The following is a 20,063-nucleotide window of genomic DNA, read 5'->3' on the forward strand; positions in this document are numbered from 1 at the left end:
AGCGGGGGGCGGCTGGGCACGGGGGGACACACGGACGCGGTGCTGAGCTGCCTGGCCAGGAGTCCCGGAATGGGGGTGACGCGAGGCTGGGGATCCCGGGATGGAGGGGGGATGTATGGCCAGGATCCCCGGATATAGATTAGTAGTGTGATATATGTCTGGGGATCCCGGGATGGAGGGGGGATGTATGGCCAGGATCCCCAGGATATGGGTTAGTAGGTGTAACGTATGTCTGGGGATCCCGGGATGTAGGGGGGATGCACAGCCAGGATCCCCGGGATATAGGTTAGTAGGTGTGATATATGTCTGGGGATCCTGGGATGGAGGGGGGATGTATGGCCAGGATCCCGGGATATAGGTTAGTAGGTGTGATATATGTCTGGGGATCCCGGGATGTAGGGGGGATGCATGGCCAGGATCCCCGGATATAGGTTAGTAGTGTGATATATGTCTGGGAATCCTGGGATGGAGGGGGGATGTACAGCCAGGATCCCGGGATATAGGTTAGTAGTGTGATATATGTCTGGGAATCCTGGGATGGAGGGGGGATGTACAGCCAGGATCCCGGGATATAGGTTAGTAGTGTGATATATGTCTGGGAATCCTGGGATGGAGGGGGGATGTACAGCCAGGATCCCGGGATATAGGTTAGTAGTGTGATATATGTCTGGGAATCCTGGGATGGAGGGGGGATGTACAGCCAGGATCCCCGGATATAGGTTAGTAGTGTGATATATGCCTGGGGATCCCAGGATGTAGGGGGGATGTATGGCCAGGATCCCCGGGATGTAGGGGTGACAGACGGCTGAGGAGCCCAGGATATAGGGGTGATGCAAGGCCAGGGAGCCCAGGAGCTGGGGACGATGTATGGCCGGGGATCCCGGGATGTCGGGATGCAGGGGAAATGCGTGGCCAGAGACCCCCGCAGTGCAGGGATGGTGTGTGGCTGGGATCCCGGGATGCGGGGACGATGTGTGCCCGGGATCCGGGATGCAGGGGTGACGAGTGCCCGGGATGCAGGGATGTAGGGATGATGCGTGCCTGGGATGCCAGGATGCCGGGATGACGAGTGCCTGGGATGCCGGGATGCTGGGATGCCGAGTGCCCAGGATTCGGGATGCCGGGATGACGAGTGCCCGGGATGCAGGGATGCAGGGATGCAGGGATGACGAGTGCCCGGGATCCGGGATGCAGGGATGCAGGGATGGCGAGTGCCCAGGATCCGGGATGCAGGGATGATGAGTGCCCGGGATGCCGGGATGCCGAGTGCCCAGGATCCGGGATGCAGGGATGACGAGTGCCCGGGATGCAGGGATGCAGGGACGATGCGTGCCCGGGATGCAGGGATGACGTGTGCCCAGGATCCGGGATGCAGGGATGCCGAGTGCCCGGGATGCAGGGATGCCGGGATGACGAGTGCCCGGGATGCCGGGATGACGAGTGCCCAGGATCCGGGATGCTGGGATGACGAGTGCCCGGGATGCAGGGATGCCGGGATGACGAGTGCCCGGGATGCCGGGATGACGAGTGCCCAGGATCCGGGATGCAGGGATGCCGAGTGCCCGGGATGCAGGGATGCCGGGATGCCGAGTGCCCAGGATCCGGGATGCCGGGATGCTGAGTACCCGGGATGCCGGGCACGGGGCCCAGGCTCTGCTCCGCGCTGCCGCCAGATGCTGCTGTTAAACCGAAGGCAGCCCCGGTCCCCGCTGCCCCTCACAGCACCAGAGCAGCGGCCCCTCGGCCGGGGGTCCCGTCCGCTCACCCCAGCCCTGCGGGACACCCCAGATCAAGGCCTGCACCCATGGGTGCCAGCGCCGGGTGGGGCCCTTCAGGGAGGAGAAGCCGGGGGGTTGCACAGAGCTCCCCGCCCTCGGCGGTGCCACGCTCTCCATCCGCTCCCGCGCAGAGTCCCGCCGTCACCGGCCGTGGGGCGGGCAGGGCTGGCCCCGCTGCCGAGGGGGTCACGGGTCCCCGCAGACCCCCTGGGGGACGGGGACACCCTTCAGCACCGGGACGCGGCCAAGGGGCCGCGCCGGGACGTCCCCACGGAACCCCTCCCCACCCAGCGCCGTGTGCGAGCGGCCCCGGCGATCTTGTTGTTCCAAAACCCACTGGTTTCTGGCCAGAAAAGAAAAAAAAAAAGAAAGAAAAAAAAAACCCCTAAGGTTTTTTATTTTTTTCCCTTTTCCGTAGTCGTCTCCGAGTCCAAACTTCCTGAGAGTGGCTCCGGCCCTCCCTCCGCTTCCGACGGCCGCGCTGCTCCGTCCCGGCTGGCTGAGCCCACAACCAGGCCAGCCCCGCGTGGGGCCATCGCACCCCGACCCTGCCCGCCGCCGCGGCCCCCGGCCAGGTGAGTGCCACCGTCCCCAGCCCAGGGCACCCCAGGTCCCGGAGGTGGGTTTGGGGGGGTTGCGCCATGCCCTGCCGGCGTGGTGCCGGAGGGGACGGTCCCCAGCGCCGTGGCGGGGGGCTTGGGGCCATTGCAGGTTCCCACGGCCAAGGCGAGGGGACAGTGGCGAGGGGACGGCGGCTGGGGGACAGCGGCTGGGGCGTGGGACAGTGCTGCGACAGCCTGCGGCGACCCCGTTTAACCCCGACCCTAACGCTGACCCTGTCCCTGACCCTGACCTTCATCCTCGCCTCCCTCACCCTCGCCCAGCCCCATCCCCGTGGGTTCACAGCCCCCGGAGGAAACGCGTCAGCCCCCGGGCTGTGGCGGAGGAAGCGCCGGGGCAGAGATAGTGGCTCCGGGGGGGGGCCCCAGCACCGTGTCCCCCATGGGGACGGGGCAGGGCTGGTCCCCTGGTCCCCTGCCCTCACCCTGGCCCCACGCCGGGGATTCTGTGCCTTGTCACCGATGGGCGATGCTCCCCATCCCACTCCGAGTGCACTCGCTGGCACCCATGGGGTGGCGAGCGCTGGCTCTTGGGGGGTCTCTTGCCACTATGGTAACTTTTTGGGGGGGCTTTTCCCCGCGGCTGGGCCCCCCAGTGAGGAGCAGATGGGGCTGGCCGGCGTGTTTTGATGACTCCTCGCTTTTCCTGCCAGCATCTCCCAGCGGTTCCTGTTGTTCGCAGCAGCGCTGGGACCCCCAGACCCCCCCCCACACCATTGCTGGAGCAGGGAATGGGGCCGGCAGCGGGGCTATGGGGAGGGCTGGGGGGTCCCCCCAAATCTGCCCCCCGGGAAGGTCCGGGGGAGGGAGTTTTGCCTGCGGATGAGCAATTAATTCCAGGAGCTGAAGGGAAATGGGGAAACATTCCCGCTAAACGGTTTTTCCACCCGAAACTGGCCACTCCCGGACAAGGGGGGGGGGGTCGCTCCCTCCCTCCACCCCCTTATTTGGCCCCAAACCGCAGCACCGACCCCGGCGAGGGGGAGGATGGACTCGGGGGGCTGCTGGGGCGGCACCTTTGGGGTGTCCCGCGGCCGGAGCGGCACGGAAGCGGCCGTAAATCCAGCTGTGCCGACCAGGAAACCTCTGTTTCCTCCCCTAGCACACGGGTGTTTAGCCGTAAAACACGCGTCCCGGTAAACACGGCACCGTGGGCTCGGGGGGCTCGCTGTTCCCCCCCCACACCGGCCCCCAGGCTGGCGGTGATCCCAGAGCCGCCCCGGCAAAGCTGAACCCTCGTTGGGTTGAGCAAGAAGCCGACGGATCCAGGAAACACAACTGGGAATAAACACGAAACGGGTTGAAACGGGGCCACGGGGCGTTGTGCCAGGGCCGAGCGCCGCGGTGCTGAACTCCTTCCCGGCACCCCGGGTACCCCACCCCGGCAGCATCCCGCACCGGGATGGGGTGCGATGGGAGAGGTCAGGGTGACGCCAGGATGGAGCCCTAGGGTGTTTCGGGATGCGGAGATAGGGCTGCGTGGGGCCACGCCGGCTGCTGAGCGGCCGTGCCTCAGTTTCCCCTTGGCACAGGTCGGTGCTGGGGGGAGCAGCGGGGGCCGGGGTTGGGGCTGTTCCCGCGCACGGAGGAATGCAAAGCCGGCCCCGCGGGGAGGCCGGATCCTGCGCTGAAGCCGGGGCCGGGGGCGGTGGGTGGGGAGCAGGAATGCGGCGAGGCGGAGGGGCAAAGCCGTCGTCCCCCCGTACAGGATGGTGCTGCGGGCCGCGGCGCTGGCGATGCACGCCTGCCTCCTGGCCGCCCTGCGCCCCAGCGACCCCAACGTCTGCAGCTACTGGGAGAGGTAGGACCGGGGGGACTGGGGAGGGAGGGGGTGATGACGGCGGGGCACCCCGGGGACGCGGCGTCACCCCGTGTCCTCTCCTCCGGCAGCTTCACGGCGGCGGTGAAGGAGTCCTACACCAAACCCCACGTCGTGTCCTCCGCCGAGCCCTGTGCCGGGGCGCTGGGCTCCCCCCTGCCCTGCCTGCAGCAGAGGTGGGAGCACCCCGGCCCCCCATGGGGGGTGTCCCCAAGGCCATGGGGGGCTGGAGCGGGGCTGCCCCACTGCAGGGTGTCCCCAAGGCCATGGGGGGCTGGAGCGGGGCTGCCCCACTGCAGGGTGTCCCCATGGCCATGGGGGGCTGGAGCAGGGCTGCCCCACTGCAGGATGTCCCCAAGGCCATGGAGGGCTGGGCTGCCCCACTGCAGGGTGTCCCCAAGGCCATGGAGGGCTGGGCTGCCCCACTGCAGGGTGTCCCCAAGGCCATGGGGGGCTGGAGCGGGGCTGCCCCATTGCAAGGTGTCCCCAAGGCCATGGGGGGGCTGGAGCGGGGCTGTCCCACTGCAAGGTGTCCCCAAGGCCATGGGGGGCTGGAGCGGGGCTGCCCCACTGCAGGGTGTCCCCAAGGCCATGGGGGGCTGGAGCAGGGCTGCCCCACTGCAGGGTGTCCCCAAGGCCATGGGGGGCTGGAGCGGGGCTGTCCCACTGCAGGGTGTCCCCATGGCCATGGGGGGCTGGAGCAGGGCTGCCCCACTGCAGGGTGTCCCCAAGGCTATGGGGGGGCTGGAGCGGGGCTGCCCCACTGCAGGGTGTCCCCAAGGCCATGGGGGGCTGGAGCGGGGCTGTCCCACTGCAGGGTGTCCCCAAGGCTATGGGGGGGCTGGAGCGGGGCTGCCCCATTGCAAGGTGTCCCCATGGCCATGGGGGGCTGGAGCGGGGCTGTCCCCATCCTGACGGCGCTGGTGTGGGGCGCAGGATCGTGTACCGCACCGAGTATCGGCAGGCGGTCCGCACCGACTACCGGAGGCGCTACCAGTGCTGCCTGGGCTACTACGAGAGCCGGGACACCTGCGTCCGTGAGTGGGGCGAGCGGGGCGAGCGGGGGGACCCTGAGGGCCCGATCCTGGCTCAGCACCCTCCCCCCCCGCCCCGGCTGTGTCCCCACAGCACGCTGCACCCAGGAGTGCGTCCACGGCCGGTGCGTGGCTCCCGACCTCTGCCAGTGCGAGCCGGGCTGGCGGGGTGCCGACTGCTCCAGCGGTGAGGGACGGGTGTCGGGGTGCTGGGGGGTGCCCACCCAGCGGGGGGTGGTAGGGTGGGGCAGCGGGTTTCCCTGGAGGGCTGGGCAGCCTGGGGTGGGGCGGCCCGGTGGTTAACGGGGATGGGGATGGGGAGAGGAAGGGGGGTGGGATGGAGATGGGATGGGGATGGGATCGGGATGGGGATGGGCTGGGATGGAGATAAGATAGTGATGGAGATAGGATGGGGATGGGGATGGGACTGGGATGGGGATGGGATGGGGATGGAGAATGGGAGGGGAGAGACTGGGATGGGGATGGGGTTGGGGATGGGATTGGGATGGGGATGGGTTGGGATGGGGATGGAGATTGGATGGGGATGGAGATGGGATGGGGATGGAGATGGGATGGGATGGAGATAAGATGGTGATGAAGATGGGATGGGGATGGGTTGGGATGGGGATGGACTGGGATGGGGATGGAGATAGGATGGGATGGGGATGGGTTGGGATGGAGATAGGATGGGATGGGGATGGATTGGGATGGAGATAAGATGGTGATGAAGATGGGATGGGGATGGGTTGGGATGGGGATGGAGATAGGATGGGATGGGGATGGGGACGGATGGATGGATGGGGACGGGGAGGTACTGGAGGTCTCCCCCGTGCAGAGTGTGACGAGCAGTCGTGGGGGCCGGGCTGTGCGCACCGCTGCGACTGCCACCACGGGGCCCCCTGCGACCCCCTGAGCGGGGCCTGCTCCTGCCCCCCCGGCTTCGCCGACCCGCTGTGCCGCCAGCCGTGCCCACCCGGCACCTACGGCCAGGGCTGCCACCTCCCCTGCCCCTGCCACCACCGGGCCCCCTGCAACGCCTCCACCGGCGCCTGCCTCTGCCCCCCGGGGCTGGCCGGCCCCCTGTGAGTAGGTGCCCCCCACCCCAGCACCCCCCAGGCAGGGGTCCCGCTCACCCCTCGCCCCCCCCCCGCAGCTGCGAGGTGCCCTGCCCCGAGGGGACACCCTGCGACAGCCCCTGCCCCTGCCAGAACGGGGGCATCTGCCACCCCCCCGCCACCAGCACCTGCGTCTGTCCCCACGGGTGGATGGTAGGTGGGCTGTGACACCCCCCCCCCGCCGCAACGTGATGCCTGCCTCAGTTTCCCCTGCCGACCCTGATGCTCCTTTGCAGGGGGAGATCTGCTCCGTGCCGTGCCCCCCCGGCCGCTTCGGCCCCGGCTGCCAGGGCGGGTGTCGCTGCCACAACGGGGGCCACTGTGACCCCCGGGGGATGGGGCAGTGCCAGTGTGCCCCCGGCTTCACCGGAGAGCAGTGAGGGGGGACCGGGCACGGGGGGCAGGGGAGGGGGTACAGGGGCATGGGGGTTCCAGGGGATGGGGGTACCAGGGGATGGGGGGCAGGGGGATGTGACACGTGGGGACAGGGCTCTTTGGGATGGGGGTACATGGGGCTGGGAACACAGGGGGACAGGGGCACACGGGGACAGGGACACACGGGGCTGGGGACAGATGGAGATGGGGGTGCACAGGGAGGGGGCACAAGGGACGGCTGGGGGTACCCAGGGACGAGGCAGCCGAGCCCCGCTGCCGCCGGCGCCAGGTCTTCGCGCGGGCAGGGCCGGCCCGGTTCCCCCCAGCCTGGCGTGCAACGAGCTGGACGGCCTCAGCTTGGCGCAAAGCGGGGGGTCCGGGAGCCGCCGGGGGGGGGCCACGGTACCGCCGCTTCCCTCCCCCCCCCCCCTCCCCGCAGGTGCCGGGAGAGGTGCCCGGTGGGCCGGTACGGGCAGGGCTGCCAGGAGAGCTGCGACTGTGCCAACGGGGGCCAGTGCTTCCACGTGGACGGGGGCTGCCTGTGCGAGGCCGGCTTCCAGGGCAGCCGCTGCGAGGAGCGCCGGTGCCTGCCCGGCCTCTACGGCCTCCGCTGCCAGAGCCGCTGCCTCTGCCACCCCCAGCACAGCCAGAGGTGGGACCCCTCCCCCGCCTGCCCCCCGCCTCCCCCAGCATCCCCGCTCCCCCAGTATCCGCCCTTCCCCCAGCATCCCCACTCCGCCCGGTATCCCTGCTCCCCCAGTATCCCCACTCCCCAGCATCCCCGCTCCCCCAGTATCCCCACTCCCCCAGTATCCCCATTCCCCCAGTATCCTCCCTTCCCCCAGTATCCTCCCTTCCCCCCAGTATCCCCACTCCCCCAGTATCCTCCCTTCCCCCAGCATCCCCACTCCCCCAGTATCCCCACTTCCCCAGTATCCCCACTCCCCCAGTATCCCCACTCCCCCAGTATCCTCCCTTCCCCCAGTATCCTCCCTTCCCCCAGCATTCCCGCTCCCCCAGTATCCTCCCTTCCCCCCAGCATCCCCACTCCCCCAGTATCCCCACTCCCCCCAGTATCCCCACTCCCCCCAGTATCCCCACTCCCCCAGTATCCCCACTCCCCCAGCATCCCCACTCCCCCCAGCATCCCCACTCCCCAGTATCCCCACTCCCCCAGTATCCCCACTCCCCAGCATCCCCACTCCCCAGTATCCCCACTCCCCCAGCATCCCCACTCCCCCAGTATCCTCCCTTCCCCCAGTATCCCCACTCCCCCAGTATCCCCACTCCCCAGCATCCCCACTCCCCCAGTATCCTCCCTTCCCCCAGTATCCCCACTCCCCCAGTATCCCCACTCCCCAGTATCCCCACTCCCCCAGTATCCCCACTCCCCAGTATCCCCACTCCCCCCAGTATCCCCACTCCCCCAGCATCCCCACTCCCCCCAGTATCCTCCCTTCCCCCAGCATCCCCACTCCCCCAGTATCCTCCCTTCCCCCAGCATCCCCACTCCCCCAGCATCCCCACTCCCCCAGTATCCTCCCTTCCCCCAGTATCCCCACTCCCCCAGTATCCCCACTCCCCAGTATCCCCACTCCCCCAGCATCCCCACTCCCCCAGTATCCCCACTCCCCCAGTATCCCCACTCCCCCCAGTATCCCCACTCCCCCAGCATCCCCACTCCCCAGTATCCCCACTCCCCCAGTATCCCCACTTCCCCAGTATCCCCACTCCCCAGCATCCCCACTCCCCCAGTATCCTCCCTTCCCCCAGCATCCCCACTCCCCCAGTATCCTCCCTTCCCCCAGTATCCCCCCTCCCCCAGTATCCCCACTCCCCCAGTATCCCCACTTCCCCCAGCACCCCCACTTCCCCCAGCATCCCCACTCCCCAGTATCCCCACTCCCCCAGTATCCCCACTCCCCAGCATCCCCACTCCCCAGTATCCCCACTCCCCAGTATCCCCACTCCCCAGCATCCCCACTCCCCCAGCATCCCCACTCCCCAGTATCCCCACTCCCCCAGTATCCCCACTTCCCCCAGCATCCCCACTCCCCCAGTATCCTCCCTTCCCCCAGTATCCCCACTCCCCCAGTATCCCCACTCCCCCAGTATCCCCACTCCCCAGCATCCCCACTTCCCCCCAGTATCCCCACTCCCCCAGTATCCCCACTCCCCAGCATCCCCACCCCCAGTATCCCCACTCCCCCAGTATCCCCACTCCCCCAGCATCCCCACTCCCCAGTATCCTCCCTTCCCCCAGCATCCCCACTCCCCCAGCATCCCCACTCCCCCAGTATCCCCACTCCCCCCAGCATCCCCACTCCCCCAGTATCCTCCCTTCCCCCAGTATCCCCACTCCCCCAGTATCCCCACTCCCCCAGCATCCCCACTCCCCCAGTATCCTCCCTTCCCCAGCATCCCCACTCCCCAGCATCCCCACTCCCCCAGTATCCCCACTCCCCCAGTATCCCCACTCCCCCAGCATCCTCCCTTCCCCCAGTATCCTCCCTTCCCCCAGTATCCCCACTCCCCCAGCATCCCCACTCCCCCAGTATCCTCCCTTCCCCCAGCATCCCCACTCCCCAGTATCCCCACTCCCCAGCATCCCCACTCCCCCAGTATCCTCCCTTCCCCCAGCATCCCCACTCCCCAGTATCCCCACTCCCCAGTATCCTCCCTTCCCCCAGCATCCCCACTCCCCCAGCATCCCCACTCCCCCAGTATCCTCCCTTCCCCAGCATCCCCACTCCCCCAGCATTCCCCACTCCCCAGTATCCTCCCTTCCCCCAGCATCCCCACTCCCCAGTATCCCCACTCCAGTATCCCCATTCCCCAGTATCCTCCCTTCCCCCAGCATCCCCACTCCCCAGTATCCCCACTCCCCCAGTATCCCCATCCCCAGTATCCCCACTCCCCCAGCATCCTCCCTTCCCCCAGCATCCCCACTCCCCCAGTATCCCCACTCCCCAGCATCCCCACTCCCCAGTATCCTCCCCAGCAAGCCGGGGTGCTGGCCGGGTGGCCAGGACGAAGTTCCTCCCCCGGGGGCAGCCGCTTTGTGCCCCCCATTTGCGAAGCCCCTTCCCAGCACTCCCAGTGCCCCGCACTGGGCTCGCTGGGGCTGAGCGGGTGTCCCCAGCTGCCACCCCTTGCTCGGGGACTGCGTCTGTCGCCCGGGCTGGGCCGGGCTCTTCTGCAACGAGAGTTGCCCCCGGGTCCTTCGGGGCCGCCTGCCTGCAGCCCTGCCTCTGCCTGCACGGGGGGGCCTGCGACGGGACCACCGGCCTCTGCCGCTGCCCCCCCGGCTACACGGTGCGGGGGCGCGGGGGGCGGGGGGTGGGGGTCCTGGGGCAGGTCGGGGGTGGGGGAGATCTCGGGGCGGGGGGGCTGGGTGGTCTGGGGTGGGGGAGTGGGGGGCTGGGTGGTTTTGGGGGCAGAGTGGGGGGCTGGGTGGTGGTGGGGGCGATTGTGGGGGTCTGGGTGGTTCTGGGGGAGTGTGGGGTCTGGGTGGTCCTGGGGGCAATTGTGGGGGTCTGGGTGGTCCTGGGGAGGGGAGAGTGGGGGTCTGGGTAGTTCTGGGGGAGCGTGGGGTCTGGGTGGTCCTGGGGGGTGGGAGTGGTGGGGGTCTGGGTCGTCCTGGGGGGCGATTGTGGGGTCTGGGTGGTCCTGGGGGGGAGTGGTGGGGGTCTGGGTGGTCCTGGAGGGCGATTGTGGGGTCTGGGTGGTCCTGGGGGGTGTGGGGTCTGGGTGGTCCTGGGGGCAATTGTGGGGGTCTGGGTGGTCCTGGGGAGGGGAGAGTGGGGGTCTGGGTAGTTCTGGGGGAGCGTGGGGTCTGGGTGGTTCTGGGGGGAGTGGTGGGGGTCTGGGTCGTCCTGGGGGGCGATTGTGGGGGTCTGGGTGGTCCTGGGGAGGGGAGAGTGGGGGTCTGGGTGGTCCTGGAGGGCGATTGTGGGGTCTGGGTAGTCCTGGGGGGAGTGTGGGGTCTGGGTGGTCCTGGGGGGCAATTGTGGGGTCTGGGTGGTCCTGGGGAGGGGAGAATGGGGGTCTGGGCATCCCTAGGGGAGAGTGGTGAGGGTCTGGGTGGTTCTGGGGAGGAGTCGGGGTCTGGGTGGTCCTGGGGGCAATTGTGGGGTCTGGGTGGTCCTGGGGCAGGACTGGGGGGTCTGGGCATCCCTAGGGGAGAGTGGGGTCTGGGTGGTCCTGGGGGAGCCTGGGGGCTGGGCATCCCTGGGGGGAACACAGGGCTCTGGGCATCCTTGGGGATGGCTCGGGGGCTCTTGTTATCTGTGGGGGCAGTTTCGGGGTCTGGGCATCCCTTGGTGGGGGGGGTCATGGGCGTGTGGGCATCCCTGGGGGCAGCTTGGGGTCCAGGCAACCTCGGGGTTCCCATGGGGGTTTTGGGGTCCCCCACTCTCCCTCCAGCACCAGGATGCCAAGAGGAGGGCCAGGGGGTTCCCCAGGCTTCTGGGTCCTTTCCCCAGCCCTGGGTGGGGGTCCCGGCTGCCCTGAGGTCTTCACCCCCCCACACACCCCCCCCAGGACGAGCACTGCTCCTCCCTGTGCCCCCCCGACACCTTCGGGGTGAACTGCTCGGGGCGCTGCTCCTGCCAGCACGCCCTCGCCTGCTCCCCCCTCGATGGCTCCTGCCTCTGCAAGGAAGGTGGGTGAACGCCCCGGGTGGGGTGGGGGGGTCCCCATCCCCGTGCCCACCCCCGCCATCCCCCGTATCCCGCAGGCTGGCACGGACCCAACTGCTCGACGCCGTGTCCCGCCGGCGCTTGGGGTCCCGGCTGCAACCGGAGCTGTGAGTGCGCCCATGGGGCTGCCTGTGACCCCCAGAGCGGGACCTGCCGCTGCTCGCCGGGCTGGCAGGGCCCCCGCTGCCTGCAGCCCTGCCCGGTGAGTCCTGCCGGCTGTGCCCGTGCTGCCTGCGCCGGGGTTCGGTGCCACCGTCCCCAGCGCTGACCCCCTGACCTGTCCCCCGTACCCCAGAACGGGACGTTCGGGGTGGGCTGCGGGCAGCGGTGCGACTGCGCCCACGCCGATGGTTGCGATCCGGTGACGGGAGAGTGCCGCTGCCTGCCCGGCTGGACAGGTAAGGGCGGGGAGGGGGGGGGATCCAGGGACGGGACGGACCCCGCTGCCCTCGCAGCCTTTGGCCTTCATCGCTCATCCTCCTCGCAGGGCCGCAGTGCAAGCAGGGCTGCCCCCACGGCTTCTGGGGCCGGGGCTGCCGCACGCCCTGCTCCTGCCGCAACGGGGCTGCCTGCTCGCCCCTGGACGGGTCCTGCTCCTGCACCCCAGGGTACCGTGGCCCCAACTGCCAGCGCCGTGAGTGCCCCCCACCCCCCCCAAAAAAAAAAATCACACGTTGCTCCTAACCCACCCTCCCCGACCCCTGGGCTGAGACCGGGCGCGCTCGTCTCACCCCAGCCTGCCCACCCGGCCGCTACGGCAAGCGCTGCTCCCTGAGCTGCTCCTGCGCCAACGGCTCCTCCTGCCACCCCGCCAACGGCTCCTGCCTCTGCGCCCCGGGCTGGCGTGGGCCCCGCTGCTCCCAGCGTGAGTGGGGGGCCACGGGGGGCCGGGGGGCAGCGTGGGGAGTGGGGGTGACCCCATCCCTCTCGCCCCCTCCCCTCCCCTCCCCAGCCTGCGCCCCCGGCTCCTGGGGGGACGCCTGCGCCGAGCCCTGCCTGTGCCGCCACGGGGGGACGTGCCACCCCGCCGAGGGGACCTGCCGCTGCCCGGCCGGCTGGACGGGGCCACGCTGCGGAGAAGGTAGGGCCCGGCACGGGGACCCCCCTGTCCCCCCCCGGGGGTCTGCGCCCCCCGGATCCAGCCTGGGGGCTCGGGGGGGCAGGAGAGAGAGAGAACTGCCCAGGGCCATATGGGTTACCCCTACCCAGCTCCGTCCTGGGCAGTATGGAGCTACATGGTCCCAGTATGGAGCTATATGGTCCCAGGCACTATGGGGCTGTATAGTCCCAGTACGGGGCTATGGAGTCCTGGGCACCATGGGGCTATATGGTCCCAGTATGGAGCTATACAGTCCTGGGCACTATGGGGCTATATGGTCCCACTATGGAACTATACAGTCCTGGGCACTATGGGGCTATATGGTCCCACTATGGAACTATACAGTCCTGGGCGCTATGGGGCTATATGGTCCCACTATGGAGCTATACAGTCCTGGGCACTATGGGGCTATATGGTCCCAGTATGGAGCTATACAGTCCTGGGCGCTATGGGGCTATATGGTCCCAGTATGGAGCTATACAGTCCTGGGCGCTATGGGGCTATATGGTCCCACTATGGAGCTATACAGTCCTGGGCACTATGGGGCTATATGGTCCCAGTATGGAGCTATACAGTCCTGGGTGCTATGGGGCTATATGGTCCCACTATGGAGCTATACAGTCCTGGGCACTATGGGGCTATATGGTCCCACTATGGAGCTATACAGTCCTGGGCACTATGGGGCTATATGGTCCCACTATGGAGCTATACAGTCCTGGGCACTATGGGGCTATATGGTCCCACTATGGAGCTATACAGTCTTGGGCACTATGGAGCTATATGGTCCCGCTATGGAACTATACAGTCCTGGGCACTATGGAGCTATATGGTCCCACTATAGAGCTATACAGTCCTGGGCACTATGGGGCTATATGGTCCCAGTATGGAGCTATACAGTCCTGGGCGCTATGGGGCTATATGGTCCCACTATGGAGCTATACAGTCCTGGGCACTATGGGGCTATATGGTCCCAGTATGGAGCTATACAGTCCTGGGCACTATGGGGCTATATGGTCCCAGTATGGAGCTATACGGTCCTGGTATGGAGCTATACAGTCCGAGGCAGTATAGAGCTGTATTGTTCCAGTATGGAGCTATATGGTCCCAGGCAGTATGGAGCTCTATGGTCCCAGTATGGAGCCATACAGTCCCGGGCAGTACGGAGCTGTATGGCCCCCGTATGGAGCCATACGGTCCCGGGCAGTACGGAGCTGTATGGCCCCCGTATGGAGCCATACGGTCCCGGGCAGTATGGCTCTGGCTCCCCCACCCCCTGTGCCCCCAGCCTGTCCCCCCGGGACCTTCGGGCTCCAGTGTGACCAGCTCTGCCGCTGTCCCCACAACGCCACCTGCCACCCCGCCAGCGGGGCGTGCCCCTGCGCCCCGGGCAGGATCGGGCCCCACTGTGAGGCCGGTGAGTGGGCGCGGAGCGGGGGGGCCCCACCGGGGTCCCTGCCCCCCCCTAAGGACCCTGTCCCCCCCCCCCTCACCCCATAGGGACCCCCGAGCAGCCCTACACCGTCCTGCCGGCCCCCCCCGCAGCCTACAGCTCCCTGGGGCTGGTGCTCAGCATGGTGGCCCTGGTGGCGTTGCTGGTGGCCGTGGTGGCCGTGGCCCTGTGTTACCATCACCGGCAGAAGGGAAAGGAGAGCCGGCACCTGGCCGTGGCCTACACGGCGGGACAGACGGACACCTCCGACTACGTGGTGCCAGGTGAGCCTGGCGGCAGGGACGCGGCCCCGGTGGCCCCGCTGGCCGGGCTGACGCCTGTCCCCCCAGATGTGCCACCGAGCCACCACGCGCACTACTACTCCAACCCCAGCTACCACACGCTGTCCCAGTGCGTGCCGCCGGCCACCGGCCCCAGCGCCCAGGACAGAGCCAGCTCCCTCAAGGTACGGCGTGGCGCGGCACGGTGCAGCGTGGCACGGTGTTGCATAATGCGCCGTGGTGCACGCAGCACGGCGTTGCGCGGCGCAGCACGGTGTTGCACGGTGCACCTTGGTGCAGCACGGTACAGCACGGTGTTGCACGGTGCACCGTAGCGTTGCGCGGTGCAGCACGGTGTTGCATGGTACCTCATGGTGTTGCACGGTGCACCGTAGCAGTGCATGGTGCAGCATGGTGTTGCACGGTACAGCATGGTGTTGCACGGTGCACCGTAGCATTACACAGTGTGGCACGGCATTGCACGGTGCAGCACGGTGTTGCATGGTGCGCCATAGCGTTGTGCGGTGCAGCACGGTGTTGCACGGTGCACCGTAGTGTTGCGCGGTGTGGCACGGCGTTGCACGGTGCAGCATGGTGTTGCATGGTGCAGCACGGTCTTGCACGGTGCACTGTAGCATTGCATGGTGCAGCACGGTGTTGCACCATAGTGTTGCGCGGTGCAACATGGTGTTGCATGGTGCAGCACAGTGTTGCATGGTGCACCATGGCGTTGCATGGTGCAGCATGGTGTTGCACGGTGCACCGTAGCGTTGCGTGGTGTGGCATGGCGTTGCACGGTGCAGCATGGTGTTGCACGGTGCACTGTAGCATTGCACAGTGCAGCACAGTGTTGCATGGTGCAGCACGGTGTTGCATGGTACAGCATGGTGTTGCACGGTGCACCATAGCATTGCGCGGTGTGGCACGGTGTTGCACGGTGCAGCACGGTCTTGCACGGTGCACTGTAGCGTTGCATGGTGCAGCACAGTGTTGCATGGTGCAGCTCGGTGTTGCATGCTGCACCATAGCGTTGCGTGGTGCAGCACGGTGTTGCATGGTGCAGCATGGTGTTGCACAGTGCACCATAGCATTGCGCGGTGCAGCACGGTGTTGCATGGTGCAGCACGGTGTTGCATGGTGCGCCATAGCGTTGCATGGTGCAGCACGGTGTTGCATGGTGCAGCACGGTGTTGCACCATAGTGTTGTGCGGTGCAGCACGATGTTGCATGGTGCAGCACAGTGTTGCACGGTGCACCATGGCGTTGCATGGTGCAGCACGATGTTGCACGGTACAGCATGGTGTTGCATGGTGCAGCACGGTGTTGCGCGGTGCACCGTAGCGTTGCGCGGTGTGGCATGGCGTTGCAAGGTGCAGCATGGTGTTGCATGGTGCAGCACGGCGTTGCACGGTGCAGCATGGTGTTGCATGGTGCAGCACAGTGTTGCGCGGTGCACCGTAGTGTTGTGTGGTGTGGCATGGTGTTGCACGGTGCAGCATGGCGTTGCATGGTGCAGCACGGTGTTGCGCGGTACAGCATGGCGTTGCATGGTGCAGCACGGTGTTGCATGGTACAGCATGGTGTTGCATGGTGCAGCACGGTGTTGCGCGGTGCAGCATGGCGTTGCATGGTGCAGCACGGTGTTGCGCGGTACAGCATGGCGTTGCATGGTGCAGCCCGGTGTTGCACGGTGCACCGTAGCGTTGTGCGGTGCGGCACGGCGTTGCACGGTGCAGCATGGTCTTGCACGGTGCAGCACGGTGTTGCATGGTACAGCATGGTGTTGCACAGTGCACCATAGCATTGCGCGGTGCAGCACGGTGTTGCACGGTGCACCATAGCGTTGCATGGTGCAGCACGGTGTTGCATGGTGCAGCATGGTGTTGCACCATAGTGTTGTGCGGTGCAGCACGATGTTGCATGGTGCAGCACAGTGTTGCACGGTGCACCATGGCGTTGCATGGTGCAGCACGATGTTGCACGGTGCACCGTAGCGTTGTGCGGTGTGGCATGGTGTTGCACGGTGCAGCATGGTGTTGCGCAGTGCACCGTAGCGTTGCACTGTGTGGTATGGCGTTGCACGGTGCAGCATGGTGTTGCATGGTGCAGCACGGCGTTGCACGGTGCAGCATGGTGTTGCATGGTGCAGCACAGTGTTGCGCGGTGCACCGTAGCGTTGTGCGGTGTGGCATGGTGTTGCACGGTGCAGCATGGTGTTGCATGGTGCAGCACGGCGTTGCAAGGTGCAGCATGGCGTTGCATGGTGCAGCACGGTGTTGCGCGGTGCAGCATGGCGTTGCATGGTGCAGCCCGGTGTTGCGCGGTACACCGTAGCGTTGCGCGGTGCGGCACGGCGTTGCGCAGTGCAGCGTGGCACGGCACGGCCTGGCACGGCACCGCGGCCGGGAGCCTCGTGGCCAATCCATCCCCTGTTTGGGCTCCAGGTGCCCGGCACCCAGCTCTTCCCCGGCACGGAGAGACCCTACGGCCCCGATGGCAACGCCACGCTGCCCCCCGACTGGAAGCACCTCGGGGCACCCGCCCTGAGCCCCAGAGGTAAGGGGGGGGTGAGGGGGGGCAGCTCTCGGGGAGCCGGCGGGGACCTTGGCCAGAGCCGAGGGGACACCTGGGTCCCCTCCCTGCTTAGGAGCTGCCGGGAAGGTGCTGGGGCGGGTTGGGTGAAGCACCTTCGTGCTGGGGGGGCGGGGGGAAGGAAGGGGGGACACCTCCAACCTGCCCCCTTGCAGGGGGCAGCTGGACCGGAGCTACAGCTGCAGCCTGGGGACGTACCACGGCAAAGGTATGGGGTGGGATGGGGAGGGGACCGGGTGGGGTGGGGTGCGGAAAGGACAGGGACGGGGTGGGGATGGGATGGGGAAGAGACAGGGGTGGTGTGGGGAAGGGCTGGGGATGGGAGAGGGCTGGAATGGGATGGGGATGGGATGGGGAAGAGACAGGGATGGTGTGGGGGAGGGCTGGGGATGGGAGAGGGCTGGAATGGGGTGGGGATGGGATGGGGAAGAGACAGGGATGGTGTGGGGAAGGGCTGGGGATGGGAGAGGGCTGGAATGGGGTGGGGATGGGATGGGAAAAGGGTGGGGAAGGGATGGGAATGGGATGGGAATAGGATGGGGAAGAGACAGGGATGGGATGGGGATGGGCAGGGCTGGATTGAGGTGGGGATGGGAGGGGAAAAGGATGGGGATGGGATTGGGATGGGGTGGGGAAGGGATGGGAATGGGATGGGAATAAAATGGGGATGGGATGGGGAAGCAACAGGGATGGAATGGGACGGGGAAAGGACTGGGATGAGATGGGGATGGGATGGGCAAGATATAGGGATGGTGTGGGGAAGGACTGGGGCTGGGACAGGGCTGGAATGGGGTGGGGAAGGGATGGGCAAGATATAGGGATGGTGTGGGGAAGGACTGGGGCTGGGACGGGGCTGGAATGGGGTGGGGAAGGGATGGGAATGGGATGGGGATGGGATGGGATTGGAAAGAGACAGGGATGGGATGGGGATGGGCAGGGCTGGAATGAGGTGGGGAGGGGAAGAGGCAGGAATGGGATGGGGATGGGGTGGGGAAGAGACAGGGATGGGGTGGGGAAGGGCTGGGGATGGGAGGGGGCTGGAATGGGGTGGGGATGGGATCGGAAAAGGATGGGGATGGGGTGGGGGATGGGAAAAGAATGGGATGGGATGGGGAAGAGACAGGAATGGGATGGGGATGGGAATGGGATGGGACAGGGAAAGGACTGGGTTGGGGTGGGGAAGGGCTGGGGCTGGGACTTGCCTGGGACACGGCCGGCCACGGCTGCTCCCTGCCGTGGGGACCCCCCCCAAGTCCTTCTCCCCCAGACCCACCCCCGGAGGGGCTGGGGGCCAGCGCCAGCTCCCTGGCCAGCGAGAGCCCCTACGCCACCATCAAGGAGCTGCCCCCCCCCGCCGCCAAGGCCCCCGAGGGCAGCTACGTGGAGATGAAATCCCCCGTGGGGCGGGAGATGTCCTACGCCGAGATCGGGCTCCTCGAGGAGCCTCCCCAGGAGGGTACGGCGGGGGGGTCCCCCAGCCCCGGCGAGCCTGGCCGGGGGGGACATGGCTCTGGTGACGGGGGCTGCGTGGCCCTGGGGGGGAATGGCCTCGGTGACGGGGCTGCGTGGCCCTGGGGGGACACAGGCTCAGTGACGGGGGCTGCATGGCCCTGGGGGGACACATGGCCTCAGTGGTGAGGGCTGCATGGCCCTGGGGGGGACACATGGCTCTGGTGACGGGGGCTGCATGGCCCTGGGGGGAACATGGCCTTGGTGACGGGGGCTGCATGGCCCTGGGGGGACACAGGCTCAGTGACGGGGGCTGCATGGCCCTGGGGGGACATGGCCTCAGTGGTGAGGGCTGCATGGCCCTGGGGGGGACACATGGCTCTGGTGACAGGGGCTGCATGGCCCTGGGGGTGGAAATGGCCTCGGTGACGGGGGCTGCATGGCCCCAGGGGGACACAGGCTCAGTGATGGGGGCTGCATGGCCCTGGGGGGACACAGGCTCAGTGATGGGGGCTGCATGGCCCTGGGGGACACGGACAGATGCCTCTGGTGACAGGGGCTGCATGGCCCTGGGGGGGACACAGGCTCAGTGACGGGGGCTGCATGGCCCTGGGGGGACATGGCCTCAGTGACGGGGCTGCATGACCCCAAGGGGGACACAGGCTCAGTGACGGGGCTGCATGGCCCCAAGGGGGACACGGCCCTGATGACGGGGCTGCATGGCCCGGGGGGACACGGACAGAGCCTCGGTGTCGGGGGCTGCATGGCCCTGGTTGGGGGGGGCACACATGGCCTTAGTGACAGGGACTGCATGGCCCGGGGGGGGACATGGCCCCTTGCAGCCTCCTCTTGTCCCTGCAGAGAGTTGCCCCGGGGGGGCCGAAGGCGTCACCCCCGCAGCCCCCCCCAGCCATTACGACTCCCCCAAGAACAGCCACATCCCCAGCCACTACGACGTGCCGCCCGCCCGCCACTACCCGCCGTCCCCACCGCTGCGCAGGAAGGACCGCTGAGGGACCGCGGGGACGAGGGACCCCCCGGGAGGGGAGGGGACCGAGGGGCCCTGCGGGGGACGGGGCACCCGGGGACTGTCCCTGTCCCCGAGCCCGGGGGGGGCACAGGCGGTGAATAAAGGGGTTGTCGGTGCGGTGTGAGCCAGGGCTGCCTGCGGCCGCGTCCCCGGGAGGGGGGGGTCTGCGCCGGAGGGGGGCCGGGGGGGTGGCAGTGGTGGTCCCAGTAAGGACCCAGTAACGGCTCGGGTGTGACCCAGCGATGGGCCCAGCAAAGGCTCAGTGATGGGACAAGAAATGGACCGGTAACGGCCCAGTGGTGGCCTCAGTAAGGACCCGGTGATGGGCCCAGGGAAGGCCCAGCGCTGGTCCCAGTAAGGGCCCAGTTACAGCCCAGTGCTCCCAGTGTCGCTGCCCGCTGCCGGCCTCTCCAGCCGCGGGTGGCCGTGGTGGAGGCCCCGCCCCTTTCCACACAGCCCCCGCCCCTTTCCACACCGCCCCGCCCCTTTCCACGCCCGCCCCGCCTCTTCCTTGCCACCCCGCCCGCTCCGGGCTGACTCCGCCCTTTCCGTGCCAGCCCCGCCCACCTAGCGCGGGCCCCGCCCCTTCCAGGCCGGCACCGCCCCCGCGCAGGCGCCGCAGCGCCCCGAAGCCCCGCCCCTCGCAGCGCGGCCGAGGCGTTGCCCCCGCGGCCGGGCCCAGGCCGAGGAGCGAGGTCGCAGCCGCCCTGGGCCCCCGCACCCCCATAGGCCCCCCCCCCGG

General features: G+C 67.7%; 1 protein-coding gene across 1 annotated transcript; it reads left to right on the plus strand.

The window, feature by feature from the left end:
• Window positions 1-2,265: 2,265 nt before the first annotated feature.
• PEAR1 (platelet endothelial aggregation receptor 1) lies at window positions 2,266-19,304 on the plus strand. Its single transcript, XM_072846909.1, is given in 24 exon segments — window positions 2,266-2,353; window positions 4,107-4,199; window positions 4,289-4,393; window positions 5,154-5,254; window positions 5,346-5,438; window positions 6,087-6,333; window positions 6,405-6,519; window positions 6,603-6,742; window positions 7,181-7,393; window positions 9,884-9,952; window positions 9,954-10,056; window positions 11,284-11,404; window positions 11,480-11,643; window positions 11,737-11,839; window positions 11,929-12,075; window positions 12,178-12,306; window positions 12,394-12,522; window positions 13,826-13,954; window positions 14,038-14,253; window positions 14,320-14,435; window positions 16,695-16,817; window positions 17,005-17,050; window positions 18,110-18,298; window positions 19,153-19,304. Coding segments are annotated over 23 exon segments (3,042 nt in total). The 5' UTR covers window positions 2,266-2,353; window position 4,107.
• Window positions 19,305-20,063: the final 759 nt, after the last annotated feature.

This window comes from Ciconia boyciana, chromosome 26 (assembly GCF_034638445.1).
Source record: "Ciconia boyciana chromosome 26, ASM3463844v1, whole genome shotgun sequence".
NCBI classification, from domain to species: Eukaryota; Metazoa; Chordata; class Aves; order Ciconiiformes; family Ciconiidae; genus Ciconia; species Ciconia boyciana.